The 24,688-nt window shown below is 39.6% G+C and overlaps 2 protein-coding genes and 2 long non-coding RNA genes across 4 annotated transcripts in view; 3 read left to right on the forward strand and 1 right to left on the reverse strand.

Moving 5' to 3' along the window:
- The window catches only part of LOC117074963, a 31,320-nt gene extending 22,802 nt beyond the window's left edge, over nucleotides 1-8,518 (reverse strand). The window contains exons 1-2 of the long non-coding RNA XR_004433793.1: nucleotides 8,421-8,518; nucleotides 2,199-2,292 (exon numbers count right to left, since the gene is read on the reverse strand). This is a non-coding gene — a long non-coding RNA (uncharacterized LOC117074963). The remainder of the gene's footprint in view (nucleotides 1-2,198; nucleotides 2,293-8,420) is intronic.
- LOC117074962 (olfactory receptor 2G6-like) lies at nucleotides 893-7,757 on the forward strand. The gene is given in 3 exon segments (XM_033196925.1): nucleotides 893-1,854; nucleotides 1,857-2,292; nucleotides 7,673-7,757. Coding segments are annotated over 3 exon segments (1,077 nt in total). The 5' UTR covers nucleotides 893-1,244; the 3' UTR covers nucleotides 7,704-7,757.
- Nucleotides 8,519-8,606: 88 nt separating the features above from the next.
- LOC117075805 lies at nucleotides 8,607-16,192 on the forward strand. The gene is made up of 3 exons (XR_004434139.1): nucleotides 8,607-8,676; nucleotides 9,053-9,179; nucleotides 15,912-16,192. It is a non-coding gene; the product is annotated as an uncharacterized LOC117075805 (long non-coding RNA).
- Nucleotides 16,193-20,504: 4,312 nt separating this feature from the next.
- On the forward strand, nucleotides 20,505-21,493 carry LOC117075804 (olfactory receptor 14I1). Its single transcript, XM_033198519.1, has one exon. It carries the CDS (start codon nucleotides 20,523-20,525, stop codon nucleotides 21,456-21,458), a length of 936 nt encoding a protein of 311 aa, XP_033054410.1. The 5' UTR covers nucleotides 20,505-20,522; the 3' UTR covers nucleotides 21,459-21,493.
- The last annotated feature ends 3,195 nt before the right edge of the window (nucleotides 21,494-24,688 follow it).

The following is a 24,688-nucleotide window of genomic DNA, read 5'->3' on the forward strand; positions in this document are numbered from 1 at the left end:
TGTAACAAACCTGCACGTTCTGCACATGTACCCTAGAACTTAAAGTAGAATTTAAAAAGAAAAATTTAATTTTGCTTTGGCTTTTGATGTAATTCTACCTAGACAACTATTATACATAGAGTAACATATACACACATTTCATTTTATAAATTCTCCATTTTATTTTGACTTGGCATTTGAAAATATCACTTTGATAGTAGCTTGTGAATATTAGTCAAGATTTGCATAGAGGTTGGGCACGGTGACTCATGCCTGTAACCCCAGCAATTTGGGAGGCTGAGTCAGGTGGGTCACTTGAAGTCAGTTGTTCAAGAGCACCCTAGCCAACATGGTGAAACAGCATCTCTACTAAAAATACAAAAATGAGGCTGGGCACGGTGGCTCATGCCTATAATCCCAGCACTTTGGGAGGCCAAGGCGGGTAGGTCACCTGAGGTCAGGAGATCGAGACCAGCCTGGCCAACATGGTGAAACAGCATCTCTAACTTAAAAAAAAAAAAATACAAAAATTATCTGAGCGTGAGCCCTGTGCCTGTAATCCCAGCTACTTGGGAGGCTAAGGCAGGAGAACTGCTTGAACGCAGGACGTGAAGTTTGCAGTGAGCAGAGATTACACCACTGCACTCCACCCTGGGAGACAGAGTGAGATTCCATTTCAAAAAAAGAAAATACAAAAATTAGCTGGGCATGGTGGCACATGCCTGTAGTCTCAGCTACTCTTGAGGCTGAGGCAAGAGAATTACTTCAACCCAGGAAATAGAAGTTGCAGTGAGCAGAGATCACGCCACTGCACTGTAGTCCGGGCGACAGAGCGAGACTCCATCTCAAAGTATATATATATTTGTATAAATATAACAAAATATTTGCACAGAAAGGACATTGGGTCAGTTGCTTTACTGCGTAAATACATCATTTGAACATACAAATATATCAGTGTAAAAATCGGCAAAGTACAAGATAAGCAGAGTGAATAAATACAAATATCAAAACAAAAGTTAATACAATACTTTTGTCATTTGAGTAAAACTTCATTCAATAAACATAGAAGGAAGTGACATTTCCAACCCATGGATTTATGTTGAGGAAAGTTCTCTAGGTCTTCACAACATGTTTTAGGAGATACATAAGGAAGAGAATCATACTGTAAACGATTGTGGATTACCAGTCTTGACCTCATTACTTTCTCTCCCCCAGATATTAATCACTTAGTATTTGAAGCTGAAGTGTCCTGAAGCTGCAGGAAAATGGAGGAAACTAACAACAGCTCTGAAAAGGGGTTTCTTCTCCTGGGATTTTCAGATCAGCCTCAGCTAGAGAGGTTTCTCTTTGTCATCATTTTGTTCCTCTACATCTTGAGCCTTCTGGGGAACACTGCCATCATACTAGTGTCTTGTCTGGACTCCAGACTCCACACTCCAATGTACTTCTTCCTCAGCAACCTCTCGTGCGTGGACATCTGCTTGACCACCAGTGTTGCCCCACAGTTGCTGGTTACCATGAATAAGACAGACAAAACCATGAGCTATGGTGGCTGTGTGGCCCAGCTCTACGTGGCCACGGGCTTGGGCTCGTCTGAGTGTATCCTCTTGGCCGTCATGGCTTATGACCGCTATGCTGCTGTCTGCCGGCCACTGCACTACACAGCCATGATGCACCCGAGCCTCTGTGCGTCTCTGGCCAGTGTAGCATGGCTCTGCGGCCTCACTACCTCCCTGGTTCAGAGCTCCCTCACTGTGCAGCTGCCCCTCTGTGGTCATCGCAAACTGGATCATATTTTCTGTGAGGTGCCAGTGCTCATCAAACTGGCCTGTGTGGATACGACTTTCAACGAGGCAGAACTCTTTGTGGCCAGTGTAGTCTAATAGTCCCAGTGTTACTCATCTTAGTCTCCTATGGCTTTATCACCCAAGCTGTGTTAAGGATACAATCAGCTGCGGGGCGCCAAAAGGCCTTTGGGACCTGTTCCTCTCACCTGGTTGCGGTCGTCGTTTTCTATGGGACCATCATATTCATGTACCTTCAACCGGCCAATAGTAGATCCAAAAACCAGGGAAAGTTTGTGTCTCTTTTCTATACCATAGTCACCCCCCTTTTAAACCCCGTTATCTACACTCTGAGAAACAAAGATGTGAAAGGGGCCTTGAGGACCCTGATACTGGGAAATGCTATTGGACAAGCCACAGGGACTCGTGAAATACCTGGAATTCTAAAGAAGCAAAACATGCCAAGGCCGAGTGAGGGCTCGTTGTCCCCAGACATTCCTCTTGTCAGTCCCAAGACCCTAGGTTCCATCTAGAACAAAAAAGGTCCTTTACTCCACCCGCCATCAAGGTTCATGTATCCGTTACTTCTCTCTAATGTGCCGGCCCTGAATCTGATAACCTTCTAGTGCTTCAAAGCTCAGCTGAAATGTCACCTGCATTCGCTAGTTGCCCTGAAACACCATCCTTCTCATCCTTCTGCAGAATTGTTTCCTATATTTCCATAGCACTTGATACACTCTACCATTTCTACAGTTATAGTTTGTTTATATAGTTTGTGTGCATCTACGTGTGTGTGTATGTGTATATACGACTAGGCAAAGCAATGTATATAACAGACTGAAAAAATATATGACCATTTTCCCAGAATATGTAACTTTTAACCAGAGAATGGACCATCCCACTCTATTGGCTTATTTACAACACGAGAAACAATTATTATTCAGAGTTGTGATGCTTTGTTTCCACAGAATTGTGGGATGCAAATAATGACTAATATTTTATTAAAAGAATCAAATAAGCAAACTTGCATTAAGGAGACTGATTCATATATTGTTTAAGTTGGTTCCCTTTTAATTGAAGTGTTTAAAAGTTGAGTAAAAGTGCCATACACTAAAATGTAAGTGTTTTAACATGTTTATAGAAAATTCATAAAATAAGTTATTGTTTCTGGCCTTAAACTCTGGAAAACAAAGTTACTCACATAATTTTATACTTTAAAATTTGAAATATGAATCCCACACACTGTCTCATGTTAATGATCATAGTTATATTTGGTTTCCAAAACAGCAAAAAAATGAAATCTCTAGAAGCATTTTAATAAGAACTGTAGTCTTATATTTGACCAAACTTTTACTTTAATTCTGTCTCTCTGTGTATCTTTGTCTCAGCCTCTTTCTCACTTTCTTTTCCCAAAACGATTGAACTTCATCAATTTGTCAACTTCAAGTATTTTAAGAGAACTGTGCAATTACAGAAAAAAATGGTTTAATATGTTATGTAGTTGTAATTTTACTTCATATTCTCATGATACACATGAGGGGAAAAAAGCATCATGAAAACATCACTGCAAATGAAGAGTAAAATGCAGGGAGAATCTGGGGTGGAAGTGGAATTTTCTAGTGACTTAGACTTTTTTTTGGACAGGGTCTTGCTGTGTTGCCCAGGTTGGAGTGCAGTGGCTCAATCACTGCAGCCTCGACCTCCTGGGCTAAAGTGATTCCTCTGCCTCAGTCTTCCAACATTCAGATTTATAACAACAGAAAATAAAACTAGTGCTCATGTATAATTCATCTTTGACAATCGTAGCCTGTCTACAGATGTGTTAATGATAACGTTTGGACCTGCCTCTCCTAGCAAAGCCTGGACTGAAGGCAAAATGGCTGCACACACAGAACAAAAAGGCATCAGGAGAATTCACTAATGACTCAGGCTGCGTCTTCACAAATACCCTGTCCAACTGGCACCTCTTCAATATACTTTTACCAAACAAAATGATGAATAGCACACTTAACAAAAACAAGAGGAAAATAAGTCTGGGTAAATTTGTCTTCCAGGATATTCTCCTGTGATTTTCCTCCTTCAGTAATGGAAGGAAGATTGGGAACTGAGCAGAACATGCTGAGGAGTGCATGCTTTTATTTACAATATGCAAGTAGAGAAGACATTTTACAGGAAGCCTCACACACACGAATGCTGATAACCTGAGAAATACGGCATCGGGAAGAACGTACCTGTGTCAGTCTCAATCAGTTTACATGGAATATGGCCCTGGGGCAAAAGATGCGGCATTTAAAGGAAAGAAACAGCTCCAAATGAAAAGACAACTAGATGTAAAGCAATGATATGAACACAATATGTAGAAAAAACTACATATGAACTGTGAAGCAACCATTTTCAAAGACAACCAACCGTTTAAGGTAATATGGAATATAAATTCCACTGAAAATAAAATCAAATTATTACTGTACACAATAAATTCAAACATAATTCAGAATAAAAACATAGAATAATATAGCTAAAGATGCTAATTCCAGCAATATGTAGATAATAGTTATTTGCACCAAAAAGAAAACCAGAACATAGATATGATTAACATATGCAAAGCAACCTAAAAAATCTACTTAACTGCAGATGAAAATGGGAACACATTTGAAAATAAAATCCTGTTACTACTTTCTTGAATTTACAGCTTTCCTATGATATGGATATGTTTATACTGCTTTTGTAATAATTATACACATATAATTTCATACTATATTTATAATATCGTGAACATTTCTCTTCTGATTTAATCTACAAAATGTCCACCATTTATTAAAAATCTTCCCTACAATTGAATAATATGAGTATTTTCTTTTTTAAATAAATACCTGTATTGAGCATACTTTTGTTTGTGAATATAATTATGTATCTATAATGTATTTTATAAATACAATTACTAAATCTAAAACAGGAACACATCAGTCATTTGCACAGATTACCAGCTTGATCTGCAGAACATGCTTTCAATGGATGCCCCAAGAAAAAAACTGTCTTGCTTAAACGACCATTTAATATTGTAATTATTTAAAAACTATACAATGAGAATGCTGAAATATGTATATGATTCCAGCACTCCAAGCACCATTAATTTTTTTACAAGATGTACTTTTTAAGAAAAAATGATTTTACATAAATATTAATTCATGAAAAACAAAAATCATACAGGACCAGAGCTCAGAGAATAAAAATGGAAGGCACTTACTGTTTAAACCCAAATGGTCAGTAAAAGAGACAGGTACCAGCTACTGGAAAAAACAAACAAAAAACCACCAAAATATAAAGACCAATGACACTGAAGAAACTCCAACTAATGTGCAAAATAACCAGCTAGCATCATGATGACAAGATCAAATTCACACATAAAAATATTAACCTCAGGCAGGGCATGGTGGCTCACACCTGTAATCATAGCACTTTGGGAGGCTGAGTCCAGCAGATCATGAGGTCAGCAGTTCAAGATCAGCCTGGCCAGCATGGTGAAACCCTACTGCTACTAAAAAAAATACAAAAAATTAGCCAGGTATGGTGGTGCACGCCTGTAATCCCAGTTAGGAGGCTGAGGCAGGAGAATTGCTTGAAACTAGGAGGCAGAGGTTGCAGTGAGCCAAGATTGTGCCACTGTACTCTAGCCTAGGTGACAGAGCGAGACTGCATCTCAAAAAAAAAAAAAAAAAAAGTAAAGGAAAAAAAGAAACATAATGTTATCAACTTTGGTCTCATTTGAGAATGAATAATCAGACAGTGAAAATAAAAGTACCAAGAAAAATATACAAAGGTCTTATAATAAAAGAAAAGCAACACAGAATGACCAAAGCTATCCTGAGCAAAAAATAGAAAAGAGCTGGAGTCATCACATTACTGTGTCCAGAATTGGTGGGTTCTTGGTCTGGCTGACTTCAAGAATGAAGCCACGGACCCTCGCGGTCAGAGTTATAGTTCTTAAAGATGGTGTGTCCGGAGTTTGTTCCTTCAGACATTCAGATGTGTCAGCAGTTTCTTCCTTCTGGTCGGTTCCTGGTCTTGCTGTCAGGAGTGAAGCTGCAGACCTTCATGGTGAGCGTTACAGCTTCTTAAAGGCAGCGCGTCTGGTGTTGTTCATTCTTCCCGGTGGGTTCGCGGTCTCGCTTCAGGAGCGAAGCTGCAGACCTTCACAGTGAGTGCTACAGCTCATAAAGGCAGCGTGGACCCAAAGAGTGAGCAGCTGTGAGACTTATCGCAAAGAGCAAAAGAACAAAGCGTCCACTGTGTGGACGGGGACCGAGAGCGGGTTGCCCTGGCTGCCTGGGGCAGCCTGCTTTTATTCCCTTATCTGACCCCACCCACATCCTGCTGACTGGTCCATCTTACAGAGAGCTGATTGGTCTGTTTTGACAGAGTGCTGATTGGTGCGTTTACAATCCTTGAGCTAGACAATGCTGGACAGAAAAGTTCTCCAAGTCCCCACTAGGTTAGCAGAGTACCAATTGGTGTATTTACAAACCTTAGACACAGAGTGCTGATTGGTGTATTTATGATTCTCTAGCTAGACATAAAAGTTCTCCAAGTCTCCACCAGATGAGCTAGATACAGAGTGCTGATTGGTGCACATACAATCCTCTGGCTAGATATAAAAGTTCTCCAAGTCCCCAATCCGGCTCAGGAGGGGGTTCACCTACCGGATTCACCTAGTGGATCCTGCACCCGGGCTGCAGGCAGAGCTGCCTGCCAGTCCCTAGCTGCACCTGCACTCCTCAGCCCTTGGACGGTAGACGCGACAAGGCTCCGCCCACCAGGGAGCCCACGGCAGCGTGGGAGCTCAGACATGGCGGGCTGCAGGTCCCGAGCCCTGCCCGGCAGGGAGGTGGCTGAGGCTGAGCCAGAATTCGAGCACAGTGCCGGCCGGCCAGCACTGCTGGGGGAGCGGGTGCACCCCTGCGGCTGCTGGCCTAGGTGCTAAGCCCCTCACTGCTCTGGGCCGGTGGTGCGGGCCAGGCTCCGAGTGTGGGGCCCGAGACAGCTTCCGGCCGCGGGCAGCCCGGGTTCCCGCCCATGCCTCTCCCTCTACACCTCCCGGCAAGCAGAGGGAGGTGGCTCCAGCCTCAGCCAGCCCAGAGAGGGGCTCCCACGATGCCGTTGCGGGCTGAAGGGCTCCTCAAGCACCGCCAGAGTGGACACTGAGGCCGAGGAGGCGCTGAGAGTGAGGGCTGCTAGCACATTGTCACCTCTCATTATTAGACTTCAAAATATAGTTACCAAAACAGCCTTGTATTGGCATAAAGACACATGGACCAGTAGAACAGAATGGAGAACCTAGAAATAGATTCATGTATTTACAGCCAACTGATTTTTGACAAAGATGCCAAGAACATACACTGGGAAAGGGAGAGTTTCTTCAATAAATGTCCTGGAACAGTAATCAGCAGCTGGGGCTAGTACCATAAGGACACTTGAAGTTGAAATTATCAGTTGCTGGAAGCTCGTGTGAACTAACTTGACAAATAACAGTGTTGAGCCCCAGTCTTAGGAAATCCTCCCTATAACTCATGATTTTTACCTTCAGGAGTCTCTACAGCTTCTCACTGTGCAGAGCAGAGGGAAATTCCCTTTTGCTTTGGCAGAGAGAGGAGAAAACGTTTGAAATATGCCCAGAGCTTTCTGTTCACCTTAACAATGACCTGATCTCAATAGAAACAATTTAACAGAGACTGCCTAACTTACTTGGGTTTTACCACAGGCTAACCAATATGCCAGAAGGAAAATACCCAACTCCAGGTCCTTCTAACCTGTGTCACCTATGTGGGGGGTGTGGTGGGGGAAGGCAGTGTTAAGAAGCAAATAGATTCAGACCAATTTGTAGGTATGGAAGGTAGAGAAATCATTCTATAGTCCTACAAACACATTGATGTATCTCGTGTGTGATAACAGGATGCACATGGAAAGATGACAAGCTTCATATCCTGTTTAATAATGAATCTGTAGAGAAGCCAAAGATAACAGAGGACACAAAAATAAGAACATTAGAGCAAATTATGGCCTCTGATAGCATAGGTAAAACTAGCTATAAACAGCCTAATGCATAAACATAAAATTCACACTAAACGCCTGTTTATCTTTACCTAACACATCATGTAAATTATGGTAAGAATTGTACCCCACATTCATATACTGAAGTCATCCCCCGACTATCTCAGAATGTACCCTTATTTGGAAATAGGATCATTGCAGATGTAATTAGTTAATTGAAGATGAGATCATACTCTAGTAGAAAGGGTCCCAAATCCAATATGATTGAAGAAAAAGTTAAGTGATAACAACATGTTTTATTTAGTCATATACTATTGAAACAGAGAAAACAGTCCAGCACGCACTGAACTCAATTTTGATGTATACAGGGTTGACGATCATTTTAAACTTGACCAAACTCTAGCCAGGCTCCTCTGAGCCTTCTCAATTAAGCCTAAACTTTGGTCTATAAAAACTTGGAAAAGATAGGAACATAGTTGGTAACAGCTCAAGTCTATATCTCTAGGATGACCCAGTCTCCCTTAAAGTGAACTGTCTGAGGAAACTTAAATCTGCCTGTTATTGGTTGCTATAACAAAAGTACCATGGCCTTATACAACACTTATTTCTCACATTTCTGCAGACTGGAAAGTCCACAATAAAGCTGCCAGTCAGTTTGGTCTGTAAGGACCCACTTTCTGATTTATAGAGGGTGGTCTTCTTGCTGTGCCCTCACATGGCAGAAGAGGCAAGAAAGCTCTCTGCGGTCTGTTTTTATGAGGTCACTAAGGCCATTTATGAGTTCATCATTCATGATCTAATCAACTCCCAAAGACTTCCTCTCCCAATATCATCACATTGGGGTTTATGATTTCAACATACAACTTATGTAAGTACACAGACAATCTATAGCATGCCAAAATAATTTCCTGCTTGTCCCAGCCAAGACTTGAAGATAGGGCTGCTGTTTCCCAACCTCTGGGAGGATAGAAGCCCAACATCAGCAAGTATCAGTTAACAAACCAAATGGGTTTCCCAGGAACCAACTCCCACTTCTCACGATTTGTAATTTCTCACATCCCTGACCCTACTGAGCCCCCACTAACTCCCATTTCTCCTTCCTCAAATTCCCTTTGACATTTTCCTCAACCTGGATACATCAAAGTTCAGTTCATGATGAACTCTTCCCTGTTTCAACAGTATGTGACTAATTAGAGCATGTTCTTACCTCTTTAACTACTTTGCCATTTTGTCTGTCTTGACAGTTATCTGGCCCTGGAACTAAAATCCAGATTGGAACCCCCATCTGACCCTTGGACAAGACAATCCTTTCTGCATGCATAGAAACCTTTGTCTCATCTTCAGTTGACTTACTTTTTTGGGTATTTGGTGGTGAGTTCGACTTCTGGCCTAACACTGTAGAGATTTGCACTGAAGCATGGTGAGGACGTATTTTCTTCTTAGGTTTCTCTGTATAGTCTCTAAGGCTGGGTTAGAATTCCAGGCTTCTTGTGAAAGATACCTCCTGGGCTGGCTGTTTATCTTGTTGTTCCTTCTTTTGAGTGGGAATGCACTTCCTAACTCCTGTGCTAGAATGTTCACTCTGGCTTCTTGTGAGGACTCTTCATTCTATTTGAACCTACTTTTCCCACGGGAACTCCACAGTTAATTAAACCCCTTTTGAGTTGCTACTCTCTCTATATACTATGACAGTAACCACGTCTGCTTCTATTTTAGGCAAAATTACTTTACTGTGGATAATTTGGAACTGCAATGGTTTATTTGAAAATCTTAAGATCTGCCTACACTGGCTCCTATAAAACTGCTCCCTCCCCATTTCCTCCTTCTTTTCCTTCCTTCCTTTTACCATCTTAACTTTTCCATTAAACACCCCTGACACTTTGATATGCACCTCTTTCATCTCATAACTATAGTCACTGGAACTGATGCCTCCCGACTCACAGGGGGTTCTCAAGGGACTGATGCACGCACAAGGCAACACATGGGGCTTCCTGGAAACAGAAATATAATCCACAGCCTGTGTAAGATTACGTTTTAGGTGAAAACCCCACAAATACCCCAAAATATGTTATTAATTACAATCTGTCCTCACTACCTTAACAAGTGTCTGAGCTTTACCTTTGAAACTGGTCTCCTTATTTAAAAAAAATTGGACGTGCACACAGGAATATTATCTTTTGAAGATAAATAGATTGAAGTAACACTTCTTCAAACCAAAGAATGCCAAAGGTGTCATCAAACTACCAGAATGCTGTGACACGCATAGCAAAGGAATACATCAGCTTTCAACAACAGCATCAAAAATACAAGTCATGGTAGCAGGCAAAAAATATGCCTTAAAGAGAAAACCAAAATTAGAAAAGGACTTGTACGTGGCAAGCCAATCATGTTATTTCTTGATTTTCCTTCTGTGTTTTCTGCCTGGAAAAAACAACTGCTGTCACTGCTGGGTGGAGCCATCTGAACCTCTTATGGCTCTGAGTGCCATCTGATACATGAATCATTCTTTGCTCAAACAAACTCTGCTAAATTTGTCTAAAGTTTTTTTCTTTTTGTTTAAGTTCTGGGATGCACGTGCAGAGCATGCAGGTTTGTTACATAGGTATACATGTGCCATGGTGGTTTGCTGCACCCATCAACCCATCATCTAGGTTTTAAGCCCCACACACATTAGGCATTTGTCCTAATGTTCTCCCTCCCTTTGCCTCCCACCCCTCAACCCCTCAGCAGGCCCCAGTGTGTGATATTCCCCTCCCTGTGTCCATGTGTTATCATTATTCAACTTTCATTTATGAGTGAGAACATGTAGTGCTTAGTTTTCTGTTCCTGTGTCAGTTTGCTGAGAATGATGGTTTCCAGCTTCACCCATGTCCCTGCAAAGGATATGAACTCGTTCTTTTTCATGACTTCATAGTATTCCATGGTGTATGTGTGCCACATTTCCTTTATCCAGTATATCATTGATGAGCATTTGGGTTGGTTCCAAGTCTTTGCCATTGTAAATAGTGCTGCAATAAACATACGTGTGCATGTGTCTTTATAGTAGAATGATTTACAATCCTTTAGGTATATACCCAGTAATGGGTTTGCTGGGTCAAATGGTATTTCTAGTTCTAGATCCTTGAGGAATTGCCACACTGTCTTCCACAATGGTTGAACTAATTTACACTCCCACCCACAGTGTAAACATGTTCCTATTTCTCCACATCCTCACCAGCATCTGTTGTTTCTTGACTTTTTAATGATTACCTCTAACTGGTGGGAGATGGTGGTGTTTCTGAGGTCTCTGTTCTGTTCCACTGGTCTATATATCTGTTTTGGTACCAATACCATGTTGTTTTGGTTACTGTAGCCTTGTAGTATAGTTTGAAGTCAGGTAGCATGATGCTTCCTGTTTCATTCTTTTTGCTTAGGATTGTCTTGGCTATTAGGCTCTTTTTTCGTTCCATATGAAATTTAAAGTAGTTTTTCCAGTTCTGTGAAGAAAGTCAATTGTAGCTTGATGGGAATAGCATTGAATCTATAAATTACTTTGAGCAGTATGGCCGTTTTGACGATATTGATTCTTCCTATTCATGAGCATGGAATATTTTTCCATTTGTTTGTGTCCTCTCTTATTTCCTTGAGCAGTGGTTTGTAGTTCTCCTTGAAGAGGTCCTTCATGTCCCTTGTAAGTTGTATTTGTAGGTATTTCATTGTCTTTGTAACAGTTGTGAATGGGAGTTCACTTGTGATTTGGCTGTTTGTCTATTATTCGTATATAAGAATGCTTGTGATTTTTGCACATTGGTTTTGTATCCTGAGACCGCTGAATTTGCAGATCAGCTTAAGGAGTTTGGGGGCTGAGATGATTGAATTTTCTAAATTCAAAATCATGTCATCTGCAGACAATTTGACTTCCTCTCTTCCTATTTCAATACCTTTATTTCTTTCTCTTGCCTGATTGCCCTGGTCAGAACTTCCAATACTACATTGAATAGGAGTGATCAGAGAGGGCATCTTTGTCTTGTGCTGATTTTCAAAGGGAATGCATCCAGTTTTTCCCATTCAGTATGATATTGGCTATGGGTTTGTCATAAATAGTTCTTATTATTTTGAGATATATTCAATCAATACATAGTTTATTGAGAGTTTTTAGCATGAAGGGATGTTGATTTTTATCGAAGGCCTTTTCTGCATCTGTTAAGATAATCATCTGGTTTTTGTCATTGGTTCTGTTTATGTGATGGATTGTGTTTATTGATTTGCATATATTGAACCAACCTTGCATCCCAGGGATGAAGCCGACTTGGTCATCACGGATAATCTTTTTGATGTGCTGCTGGATTCAGTTTGCCAGTATTTTATTGAGGATTTTCATGTCAGTGTTCATCAGGTATATTGGCCTGAAATTTTTTTGTGTGTATGTGTGTCTCTGCTAGGTTATGGTATCGCAGTGATGCTGGCCTCATAAAATGAGTTAGGGAACAGTCCCTCTTTTTCTGCTGTTTGGAACAGTTTCAGAAGGAACTGTATGAGCTCGTCTTTGTACCTCTGGTAGAATTCAGCTATGAATCCATCTGTTCCTGGCGTTTATCTATTCCTGGCCTTTTTTTTTCGGTTGGTAGGCCATTCACTAGTGCCTGAATTTCAGAACTTGTTATTGGTCTATTCAGGGATTCGGTTTCTTCCTGGTATAGTCTTGGAGGGTGTATGTGTCCAGGAATTTATCGATTTCTTCTAGATTTTCTATTTTATTTGCATAGAGATGTTTATAGTATTCCCTGATGGTAGTTTGTGTTGGATCAGTGGTGATATCCCCTTTACCATTTTTTATTATGTCTATTTGATTCTTCTCTCTTTTCTTTATTAGCCTGGCTGGTGGTCTATTTTGTTAGTCTTTTTAGAAAACCAGCTCATGGTTTCATTGTTTTTTTGAAGGCTTTTTCGTTTCTCTATTTCCTTTGGTTCTGCTCTAATTTTAGTTATTTCTAGTCTTCTGCTAGCTTTTGAATTTGTTTGCTCTTTCTTGTCTAGTTCTTTTAATTTCAATGTGAAGGTGTCGATTTTAGATCTTTCCTGCTTTCTGATGTGGCCACTTAGTGCTATAAATTTCCCTCTAAACACTGCGTTAGCTGTGTCCCAGAAATTCTGGTACATTGTATCTTTGCTCTCATTGGTTTCAAATTACTTACTTATTTCTGTCTTAACTTTGTTATTCACCTAGTAGTCATTCAGGAGCAGGTTGTTCACTTTCCATGTAGTTGTGTGGTGCTGAGTGAGTTTCTTAATCCTGAGTTCTAATTTCATTGCACTGTGGTCTGAGAGACTGTTAGTTATGATTTCCATTGTTTTGCCTTTGCTGAGGAATGTTTTATTTCCAATTATGTGGTCAACTTTAGAATAAGTGCTATGTGGTGATAAGAATGTATATTCTGTTGATTTGAGGTAGAGAGTTCTGTAGATGTCTATTAGGTTCACTTGGTCCAGAGCTGAGTTCAAGTCCTGAATATGCCTGTTAATTTTCTGTGTCATTGATAAAGTTTTTCTTTTAACAGTTTTGTGGTGGAAGATTTGAAGGACACCCAGTGGCCCCCTGGAACAAGGAATGCCCAAGTGTAGATACCCACTAGGGCCCATTGCTCTCATACTACAACTGAAGGTTATGGATAAATTTTCTCTGTTTCAAGCTCTGCAAATTTGTGCTTTGAGCTCTTATTTTGTTTGAGAAATTTGTTGACTGGACTGGGTTCGGATTTGGAATGGATCTGATAAAGAAACCAGACTGGGTCCAGTGGGAGGCCTCCGGTAGGTAAGGTTCCTGGAAGACAGCACCTCATGTGTGTTTTGAATCCAAGGGCTCTAGAACTCTTCCATCTGGGACTGCAGCCTATTTTATGTATAAGAACCATGGACCCAGAACCTGTGTTTTTCTAGAACAATGAGTGAACCTGACCAAAGGTAACTTCGAGTTACAAAGGCCACAGTGGGGAAACTTTTTACAAAGGACAAAGAGGTGCATGCCTTTATATTACACCAGCTATGGGGACTGAGAAGACCTCCTTGTAGCTATTTTGAACCCCAAAGGAATTTCCTCAAAACTAAAGGACCCTGTGTCCCATGAAGTTTACCTGTATTTTAAATAGGCCTTTGGATAAGAAATATTTCATTTCTGTACCTGTCATTTGATGGACCTGGACTGTCTAACTACTAGAGAAAACCCCCAGGGGGTACACTCCCTGGGCAATAATCAACCAATCCCCCAGAGGAAAAAAAGAAAGTTTCAAATCAAATGTGAAAACTCCCCATACCTGAACCTGTCCAACTGAGAGTTGACTCATTTTTAGAAAAATGTTTGTAAGAAGGAGTCTTTTCTGTTTTCTCTATTTAATCCTGCTCCTCCCAGGTTGACTGGGAACCCTGCAGTCAGCTGGAACAGCTCTTCTCCAGCTTCCTGCTAAATATATGCTCTGCCAACTCTTTCTTGTTGTCATGATCTTTGCCTCAAAACTCTTTGTGGGAAAGGGGGTGGACATATTGTTCAGTCTTGCAATCTTGAAAACAAAACAGGACAGAAAAGTTGTACCAGTCTATGATTATAAAGAAAGATAAGAAGTATCCATGCTGAGTCAGGCACAACATATTTGTCCTCATCTTCAGTGGGTTCCACCCACTTAGTATTTTAGTTAAGAAATAGAAGGTGGGTTGGAAAACCACTGATTTAGCAGAATAAATCTCCAAAATACAACTTTTTTGGCATAAAAACTATTTTCACCTGCTTATTTTGAGGACTTTTTGTAAAAGAAATTTACATCCATAAAGGGAATCTCCATTTGTGAGAAGGTCCACCTCCCTGGACAGAGAACACTGGAAACTCTTACGATGAAGAAAGCGTTGGCTTAAATCTACAAAAAGCCTTGCCTTTGAAGTGCTTTTCCTAGCCATCTTGCCTTAACTGGGTCTTTACAACATCTTTCTTTTTTGGTTTAGGCAAATTAAAGTATTTAAGCTTGAAGTCCAAGCTCTGTGCTTTTAAGCCATCAATTTTCTACACAATCTCTAGAGTCTAATAGGTATCTATTTAAAATGCAAGTTTAGGACAGATAACTCAGCAGAAGTAGAAGAAAGAAAAACAGATATTTGGAAACTGAGCAAATAAACTTTAATGACATTTTTCACAAATATTAGTAAAAAGCTTTAGCCATTTAAGTGGCATTGGCTGAAAAACAATTTGGATCCAGATATTCTTTAATAAATTAGTCAGATTTGTATTACTGTACCTGGCGCATAGCTAAAAATGTGTAATGTTTCTGTTACATGTCTATCTATATCTGTATATGTGTGTATATATATATATGTGTGTGCAATATTTTTCTACTGCCTTATAGGATTGCCAAAATTAAATAACACCATTTTCAAACAAGATGGATGTCTAGCTGTAGGCAAACAGGTGATTTTTCTACTTCACTGCTATGTCTGGCCCATAAAACCTTGTTCACGCTGCTGGGCAGAGCTCTCTGAATTTTTCAATCCTTAGTGTGATCCAATAATGAATCATTCTTTGATCAAATAAAGTCTAAGTTTAATTTGTCTTAAGTTTTTATATTAAGACTCGCTTTCCTCATTTGAAAAATGATAAAATATATATCTCCTAAATTTCTGACAGATTTTTCTATTCACTTCTAATTTTCAAATGACCATATTTAGTGAGATCTGTTCATCCTCTTGGTCTATGATTGGTTGTGGGACAAATAGATTTGGAGGAACATGAGAAGCATGATGATTGTCTCCATTAAGCCAGTAATTTTCTGAGAGTCTATGTGCAATACAGAAATAAGCTGCTATACCTGGGAAGTAAACTGAGTATATGCACTTAACTGCTCTCATGTGGCATACTGACTAGGCATAGTGATGAAGTAAAATTTCTGAGTTTACTTAAATGTCTGGGTTTTGTACTTTATCAAAGATTATTTTATGTAATGTGAAAATATAAATCCTTTACTTTTCACTGTTTACTCTCCTCACTCTCTTAATGAAAATCTCTATTTCTCTTATGCTCATCACTTCCTCATAGACTCGAATTCAGTTGGCACCTACTCCACATTCTGCTTTCTGTTTCAGCAGGTAATGTACAATTTAGCCCACAGGAGGCAGCATCCTCCTGAGACCGGTGTCCCCCAGGCTTCCTTCTGGAAGCCAATCTCCTCTAGACGGTGGCGGCCCCGTCTCTATGGGAAACTCATGGAGAAGATCGTCTCCTTGATATATCAGGTTTTCTCCATCACTGAGTTCGCATGTTAAATTGGGTCACTTCTTCTGGTAAGACAGAGGAAAACTTCAGAATTGTTTCTTTATCATCATTGGTCCAGACACTGAATACATATTGAGAAGCTACATGTTATTTAATCAAGGTATTGCTGGTCTTGTATTTCTCAGATATTTATCCAATAAGGAAATTGAATTTGCGTGAGATTTATGTAGGCAATCATTTCAAATTTTTTATGAGAAAAAAATCAAGACACATTTGCTTAAAGTGAATTTAATTGTTCTTAGTAATTATGTTTCATATTTTTTCCAATAAACAAGCAAACAAAATAATTTAGTGCATGCAGTTTGCTTGAATTTTTATCATTTTAATCAGTTTTGGAAAGATCTATTTTTAGCTTGAAACTCGAGTAGCAGCAGCTCGTGGTGCTGTGTATATTAGTTTTGTTCCTCAATATTGTTCTTTTCCTTGATATAAGTGGGATAAAAGAAAGCTCTTCAGCATCAGGCCACTCAGAACTACACTGAAGTAAAAAGGCTTCAATCAGATTAGATACATATGCTCTCAGAGGTGGGGCAGCAGAGGCCATCTTGTTGAGTGTAGTTTTACATTTCAGTAAATTGAAATTAAAATGTATTTGTAGGTTCCCCAACTTAAAACATCTTAGCTGTGTCAGAACATGACAAGAATTCAGGTCTCTTTCAATCTCATTACTCATCATACCACATGTGTGAATTTAAAATAGGCAGACTTGGAAGCAGGAAACCTTCATATATACTTAATTCAATATGCTTTACAGTTAATATATTCAAAATTTGCAACTTAAATCTATCAATGATGCACATACGTGTGTGAAAGTGTGTTGTGTCTTTTTAACTAATGTGTTAACGACTAAGTTTTAATAAATGCACGTCAATTGACCTAATATTTTGAACAGGTGTATTGTATATATGCTTATAATAATACATGTTTCTTTGTATCCCTATAAATTTGTTTTGTATGTCAATTTCAAACTGTAGACAATTTTCAAGGAAAATATTAATAATTTTTCAATAAACAGTAACTATATATCAATTGTATGCAAACTATACATACATTTCATGATGCTTTTCCTTTAGCAGTACAGAAATGTGAGTGTTAGAATCAAGGAAAGAACATTATTTTCTCGTTCTCTAGATAATACATTATGGGGAATTGGCCATGTGGCAGAGGTGTAGAATTTTACATCTACCGATGGCAGGCTAACCTGGGAGATAGTATACTACTGTACACTCCTGCTGATTCTGCTGGAAGGGTGGGTAACCTTTTGCCTTGTTTTACGGGACAGCTGCAATTCTTGGCTGGTTGAGACATTTAAAATAAGATGGTCTTAACCATCTTATTACTTGTTTCATTGAATTCTATTAAGTCAACAAAAACCCAGTTTTAAGTTACTCTGCATTGTTAAATAGTATTATAATGGATGTCAAAATATGCAGAATGTAATCACCTGAGTCCCCATTACTTTTGATTAATTTTAATCATATTTTTTGAAATTACTTTAATATGTGAGGTATTTTATTGAATCCATAATGTCAAAGAAAATAGTGGAAAAAAGGGAGCTTTTGTTCACTGATTTTTACAAGCGATTTAAAAAGTAAGACCCAATTTATAACACACAAAAGTATTTCAATTGCTTCTTTGACATTAATGTATAAATAATATTAAACATATGAAATATCCAAAATCTAGAAAGAGTATAACAAATGGTTGTTAAGAACTAGTACTTAGGCGTATCATTTACTCATTTTTGTTTGCTTTAATGATTTTAACTATTAAAATATTAGATATAATTACTGTTCAATTTTTTTCACCTTGTTTGCCTCCTCTCCCCCATTTATTGGTATTTGTATTCATTCCAGTAACTGTTATATAAGCTTACGTATGTGTGTGTATTTATAAATAACGCACTGCACAATTTGAATGTTTAAATGCATATGATTGGGAACATAGTTTGTGTAATAGTTTGTGGGTTTTTTTTTCCAAAAATATGTTGAAATGTTCAATGTTGATGTAGGTAGAGTATCCCATTCAGTTCAACTTCTAGAGTGTATTCCATTCTGGGATAAAGTAGTGTATATTATCCCTTTTCTTAGTGATGGTAATTAGGGGTTTAAACATCATGGAGCAAACATCCTTGCATATGTCATTTTTTAAAACTCAAGTATACATTTGTGAGAAGGAGCATTGCTGCATCAAACTTGCACATCTTCAGTTGAGTTAAAAATTTCTAATTGACCCTCCAAAGTAGGCAGACTACTTACACAACAAAGTAAACAGTAGTAAAAGAACTTCATCCCTTCACAGGTTTGTCAAACCTTTGCTTGCCAGACATATGTTTTCTAAAGCAAATGAACACAAAATTGCATCACGTTAAAGTTTTAATTTGCATTTCCATAACTAGTCAAGTTGAACATATTTTAAATTAGGTCATTAGCTTTTCAGTTTTCTGAACCCTTGTTCATATACTTTGCTCATTTTTAATGCTAATGTGTTTTTACAGTTTGTTGTTTATCAGGGATAGTGCTCCTTTGTCATTTATTACTCATCATGACTGTGAGTGCTTTTTTTTTTAAAACGGAGTTACGCCCTTGTTTCCCAGGCTGGAGTGCAATGGCACAATCTTGGCTCACTGCAACCTCTGCCTCCCAGGTTCAAGCGATTCTCCTGCTTCAACCTCCCGAGTAGCTGGGATTACAGGCATGCGCCACCACGCTTGGCTATTTTGTATTTTTAGTAGAGATGCGCTTTCACCATGTTGGTCAGGCTGCTCTAGAACTCACCTCAGGAGATCCACCTGCCTCGACCTCCCAAAGTGTTGGGATTACAGGCATGAGCCACCTCACCTGGCCAAGAGTGCAATTCTTTTCAATTACTTGTTTTAATGATACAATGAAATGCTTCAGAGTGACTATATGATTTACAGCATTTGGACAAAAGATTATCTTCAAAATTTGTCATTAAACATAGGTTCTATCTGTCCTATCAAAAATAACATTTCACATTATTTTTAAAACTTGTTATAAAACATAGGTTCTACCTGCCTTATAACATTTCACATTTGCCTGGTAACAGAGGATAGCATTTATGTGCTTAATAGTTTATCATTAATGAAATAAGGCAAGTAACCCTTAGATGGTCAGTAACCTGACTTTAAAATCACTTGTTTAAAATTTGCTCTAATTTGAAAATAAGTTGTTTTGAGTGAGAATTTTAGTCATGTGAACAGAATCTAACATACGACTTTGATGCAGAAAAACTTATTTCAAACATATACCAGTGAAAATAAGTAAAATATGATAAACAATACATAGAAAAAAATTTTGTGAGCTTATGTTAGTTGAAGTTATTTTCTATGAAAAAAACTTAGAATGTAGAGGTTAGCAACACATCCTGGAAATGAACTGCCTTGATTTAAATGCTGGCTCTGGTGCTGGCCCTTTCAGTGGCATTGGGCAAGTTATTTGATGTCGTTATGCCTCCATTTTATCTTCAGAATAAGAATAATAATAGCATAGTTTAATTTATTGCACAGTTATGAATATTAATTGAGCCAAGGTGTGTTCTGTACAGATAATAGCATCCGGCACAGAGAAGGTGCAACACGAGGGTAATGGTATTGTTAGTATCACTATTATCATCAACATGAGGGTAACAGCGTTGTTAGTATCTCTATTATCATCAACACGAGGGTAATGGCATTGTTAGTATCACTATTATCATCAACATGAGGGTAACAGCGTTGTTAGTATCTCTATTATCATCAACACGAGGGTAATGGTATTGTTAGTATAACTATTATCATGTCTTGCACATTGACACAAAATAAATTTCCCTCTCCAAACCAGAGCTATTAACAATGGTTTTAAAATCATATTCCATACTCTTTCCATGCCTTAAATAGTAAATCCTCGTTTGAAAGTGGCTTACCACCCAATTTAGTCAACAAATAGCTAAAGAGAGTTGACTCTGCCCAGGATGTATAACCACAGTTAAAACTACAAACTTTTGTATTAAAAAATCGCCCAGAAACTTGTATGAAAAGCAAAGTATTGGTTTTATCCCACAAATTTTTATTTAGTATATTTGCCTTGAGACTTGACATTTTGCATGTTTAATAAGCACCCTAGTTTATTTGATGAGAAAAATCTTAATTTCAAGATTGAGAAGTTCTGTATAATAGAAAAACAGTATTAATGGAAAGCTTTTAGAAATCGGTTACTCAACTCGTAGTCTTAGGCATATATTTTTTATGATCATTTCATGTTAAAATCTCCCACCGCTGTATTTATATAAGCAGTGTGGAAGACGTACAGTGGATTGAATTTAATTTAGGAGGATATTACTCCTATGACACCGTGTTCACCTTGTCTCATTTAAAAGTACTGTATATTTTTTCTCAACAATCAGAACACAGATTTCCCTGCCAAATGGACAATCTCACAAAAGTGACAGAATTCCTGCTGATGGAATTTTCTGGCACCTGGGAGCTGCAGGTGCTGCATGCCGGGCTCTTTCTGCTGATTTATCTGGCAGCGCTGGTGGGAAACCTGCTCATCATTGCGGTCATCATTCTCGATCAGCATCTTCACACCCCCATGTACTTCTTTCTGAAGAACCTCTCCGTTTTGGATCTGTGCTACATCTCAGTCACTGTGCCTAAATCCATCCATAACTCCCTGACTCGCAGAAGCTCCATCTCTTATCTTGGCTGTGTGGCTCAAGTCTATTTTTTCTTCGCCTTTGCATCTGCTGAGCTGGCCTTCCTCACTGTCATGTCCTATGACCGCTATATTGCCATTTGCCATCCCCTCCAATACGGAGCTGTGATGACATCCGGAAGGTGCTATCAGATGGCAGTCACCACCTGGCTAAGCTGTTTCTCCTACGCGGCCGTCCACACTGGCAACATGTTTTGGGAGCAGGTTTCCAGATCCAACATGATCCACCAGTTCTTCTGTGACATCCCTCACGTGCTGGCCCTGGTTTCCTGTGACGTTTTCTTTGTAGAGTTTTTGACCTTGGCCCTGAGCTCATGTTTGGTTCTGGGATGCTTTATTCTCATGATGATCTCCTATTTCCAAATCTTCTCAACGGTGCTGAAAATCCCTTCGGGACAGAGTCGAGCAAAAGCCTTCTCCACCTGCTCCCCCCAGCTGATTGTCATCTTGCTCTTTCTTACCACGGGACTCTTCGCTGCCTTAGGACCAACTGAAAAAACTCTGTCCATTCAGGATTTGGTGATCGCTCTGACATACACAGTCTTGCCTCCCTTCCTCAATCCCATCATATATAGTCTTAGGAATAAGGAGATTAAAATAGCCTTGTGGAGACTATTTGTGAAGATACATTTTCCACAAAAGTAGAACGTCCTGGTCTTTACCATAGAAGATCTGCAAGAAAAACCAAAAAGGCATAAATACTTTATGACAAAAGATGAAAACATTGTTGATGAAATGAAAAACACTGAAAAAACTGTTGAATGGGAGAAAGACAATATTTGCACTACTGTATGTAGTTAGAAATGCAAATGTTTCTTCAAAAAGTAAAAGTGTAAAAGTACATTCATAAAATATTTCCAGGTTGTGTAACTGCAGCTTGTTCTGGTGATCTATTCCTTCCCGTCCCACACGTCTTCAAACTGGTTTAAATAACTTATCCTGAACCTGTAGCCTAACATTCCTGTTACTATGAATTTTTTGGAAGAGGACACACACACACACACACACACACACACACACACACAGTTTTAGTACCGGATTTAGCTAGTCAACAACAACAACAAAAAAAAAAAAACATAAGCAGAAGGGTTATTAGAACAGGAATGCATGTTTTAGATTTTGCAAATATTTCAAGGATATATCTCTGTCACTTAGCTATTTTTAGAAATCTGTCAGGAAATTAAGCCAATTTCCCTCAATGCATCTGCTGAAATTGTCACTTTTTCTTTAACCTGTTAACAATAACTATTACAACAATAAAAGCCAATACATTTCTAGCGTTGGCTTTATATAAGACACTGGTCTAAAGATTTTATTATCTATATCCATATTTATGTCAACTCAATCCTCACAGTGACACCGCAATGTTGGTTTTATTTATTTCATCTGGATTTCACAGATAATGAACCAATTAGGAGTCAGGAACATGCCCAAGTCCTCACAGCTAAAATGGTCAAAAACAAGAATTAGTCTCGGGCAGTTTGGTCAGAGAATAGACAGTGTTTTCCACAACTCTACACCACCTTCCTATGTGGAATGAATACAAATTGATGTTTTCATATTAAACTATCTTTCTGGAATATACCTATTTTTAAATGTTACTGTCATATGATATCGGATTCCAGATTCTTGTTGCCAGCATTATTTTTAGAATAATTACATTTATTACATAAAGAGGGTATCAAAGGGTATTTTTTGTCATTCTTTTTTATTTTAAATGTTATTTCACACTTATACAAGCATTTTTTAATTCTCTAAAATCATTTAGGTAATCATCTTTTCCTCAAATGTTTGACAGGTAACAGTTTGACTCACTTGGGCATGGAGGTTAGTTTGGAAGATAATGAAATTTTACATTTCCTTAGTTATATTTGGTATACTCAATTTTTACAAAGCTTTAAGTTTAGAAAATTGGTAAGTTAATAGAAAATGCTCCACTCTTATTCTGGATTTTTGAATGTGTAGAATTTGAAGTTATTTATAGTTTCACTTCTATTTAAAATTGAGTTCTTTTATAATTCATCAGATTTTCTAAAATGACTTATTTCATGTTTATTTTTACATAGAAATTTAAACATGTGTTTTTTAAATGTATTTACTCTTTGAAATTTAGGTATAATTGACAAATAAGGATTGGATATATTTGTATATATTTGTGGTATACAATGTTAATGTTTTGATAGATGTGTTCATTGAAAAGTGATTAAATCAAAGTGGCAAGAGCTGTGGGAGGTCCCCAGTTGACTAGTCCCTCTAGGTCCCCGGATAGGGAGCTGGCACAGGCGGTGGCTGGGGCTGGTGAGGTGCACAAGCTTGGGTGCAGGGCTGGCTGCAGGAATATGCACTGCAGCAGAGGTTAACTATGAGTAAGCACGTGGTGGCGAGGGGCAGGGGCAGGGCCAAGGGCAAGAGCTGCAGCAGAATAAAAATATATTCATGGGGGTGGAGTTGGTTTGTGCAAGCACAGGGATATAAAAATCAGGGACAGTAACACACACATGTGTGAGGCTGCTGGTGCCAGATGAGGGACTGCAACAGGGCTGTAGTGTGTGTGTATACAGCTATGGTGCCAAAGCTGGCAGCATGTATGTATGTGGCTGTGGGGGCCAGCTGCAGGTGCAAGCATGGTGCTAGGGACAGGCACATAGGGGTCATAGTTGGGTGTGCAAATGTTTCTGCGATGAAACTGACAGCAGGCATGTGTGCAGCTGCAGAGGCTGTAGGCAACACACATGCTGGCGGGCCAGCTATGGAACTCAGGTGGCTGTATGCATGCTCACAGCTGCTTGGCCTGGAGTTGCAGCATGCATTCATGGCTGCAGGGGCAAGCATGGCAGTGGGTGCTGGAAGCTGGAGCCAGCTGCTGTGTATATGCAGCTGAGGGGACTGGGTCTGGAAGCCCACACGAGCCAGGCTACAGTGGGTAGCCAAGGGAGAGCACTCAGCAGTGAGGGTCAGGACCAGCGGGTAGCCAAGGGTGAGAGCTCAGCAGTGGGGACAGGGGCTGGCAGAAAGGGCCCGGGTCATTTGTGGGCACATTCATAGCACTGGTCCCTGGGCTGGGGTGCTGGTGGCAGCTGCAGCTGAGGTGGCTCTAAGGAGGGAGTGTTTGGGGGGGGGCATGGCTCAAGCCCCTGGAGACTGCAGGAAAAACCTTTGAGGCCCTCAGTGGGGAGATTTATAGGAATTCCACTGGGTTATGCTGGCGATTGCCTTCCTTGGTGACAAAATCTGCTGGAGATGAAGGAGCTCATGTCTGCAGTGGCTAAACCCAGAGGAATGCTCAGCCGTGAACACTGAGGGGGTGCGGTGCCTGGAAAGGCTGTTAAAGTTCCCAGTGGAGAGGGCTGTGGGAGTCCTGTGCAGAGAAAACCAGTGGGGACTGAGGGGGCTCCTGCAGTGTGATGAGCCCCCATCTCTCGTCTTTCTTCCCAGGTGTTTCCAGCTGTTTCGGCTTTTCTGGTCTCCTTCGTAATTTGGGGCGGGGGGTAGAGGGGGTAAAACTGAAGTTTTGGGCAGGGCCCAGGAGGCCAGACCTGGGGAATGGTGGTTCCTCCTACTCTCCTTTTCCTTGCAAGGGAAACTTGCGATTTGGGGGTTTCCTCTGCACTAAGGAGTCCTGGTCTGGAGGATGGGTAGACGTGAAATGAAATTGTGCTGCCGTTTCTTGTGCAGTTTTTCTGTTATTTTCCTCCACTGTGTTGATGTAGCCTCTTACATGGACTCCTGAGCTTTTCCAGAGTTATTTTCATTTGTGGATACTTGTGCAATTGTTCTTTTGGGGGGGAACTGAAGCTGGAATCTCCTCTGCTGTCCTGCTTCCTGCAGTAGGAATTAAAAATGTTTATATAATGAAATTTATGCTTTTTGTGTAC

The sequence above is a fragment of the Trachypithecus francoisi genome, unplaced genomic scaffold (genome assembly GCF_009764315.1).
Source record: "Trachypithecus francoisi isolate TF-2019V2 unplaced genomic scaffold, Tfra_2.0 Lachesis_group5, whole genome shotgun sequence".
In the NCBI taxonomy this organism is placed as follows: domain Eukaryota; kingdom Metazoa; phylum Chordata; class Mammalia; order Primates; family Cercopithecidae; genus Trachypithecus; species Trachypithecus francoisi.

Bases quoted from the DNA above. Each gene is read 5' to 3' on its own strand.
- LOC117075804 (XM_033198519.1), top strand. From the start codon at position 20,523: ATGGACAATCTCACAAAAGTGACAGAATTCCTGCTGATGGAATTTTCT.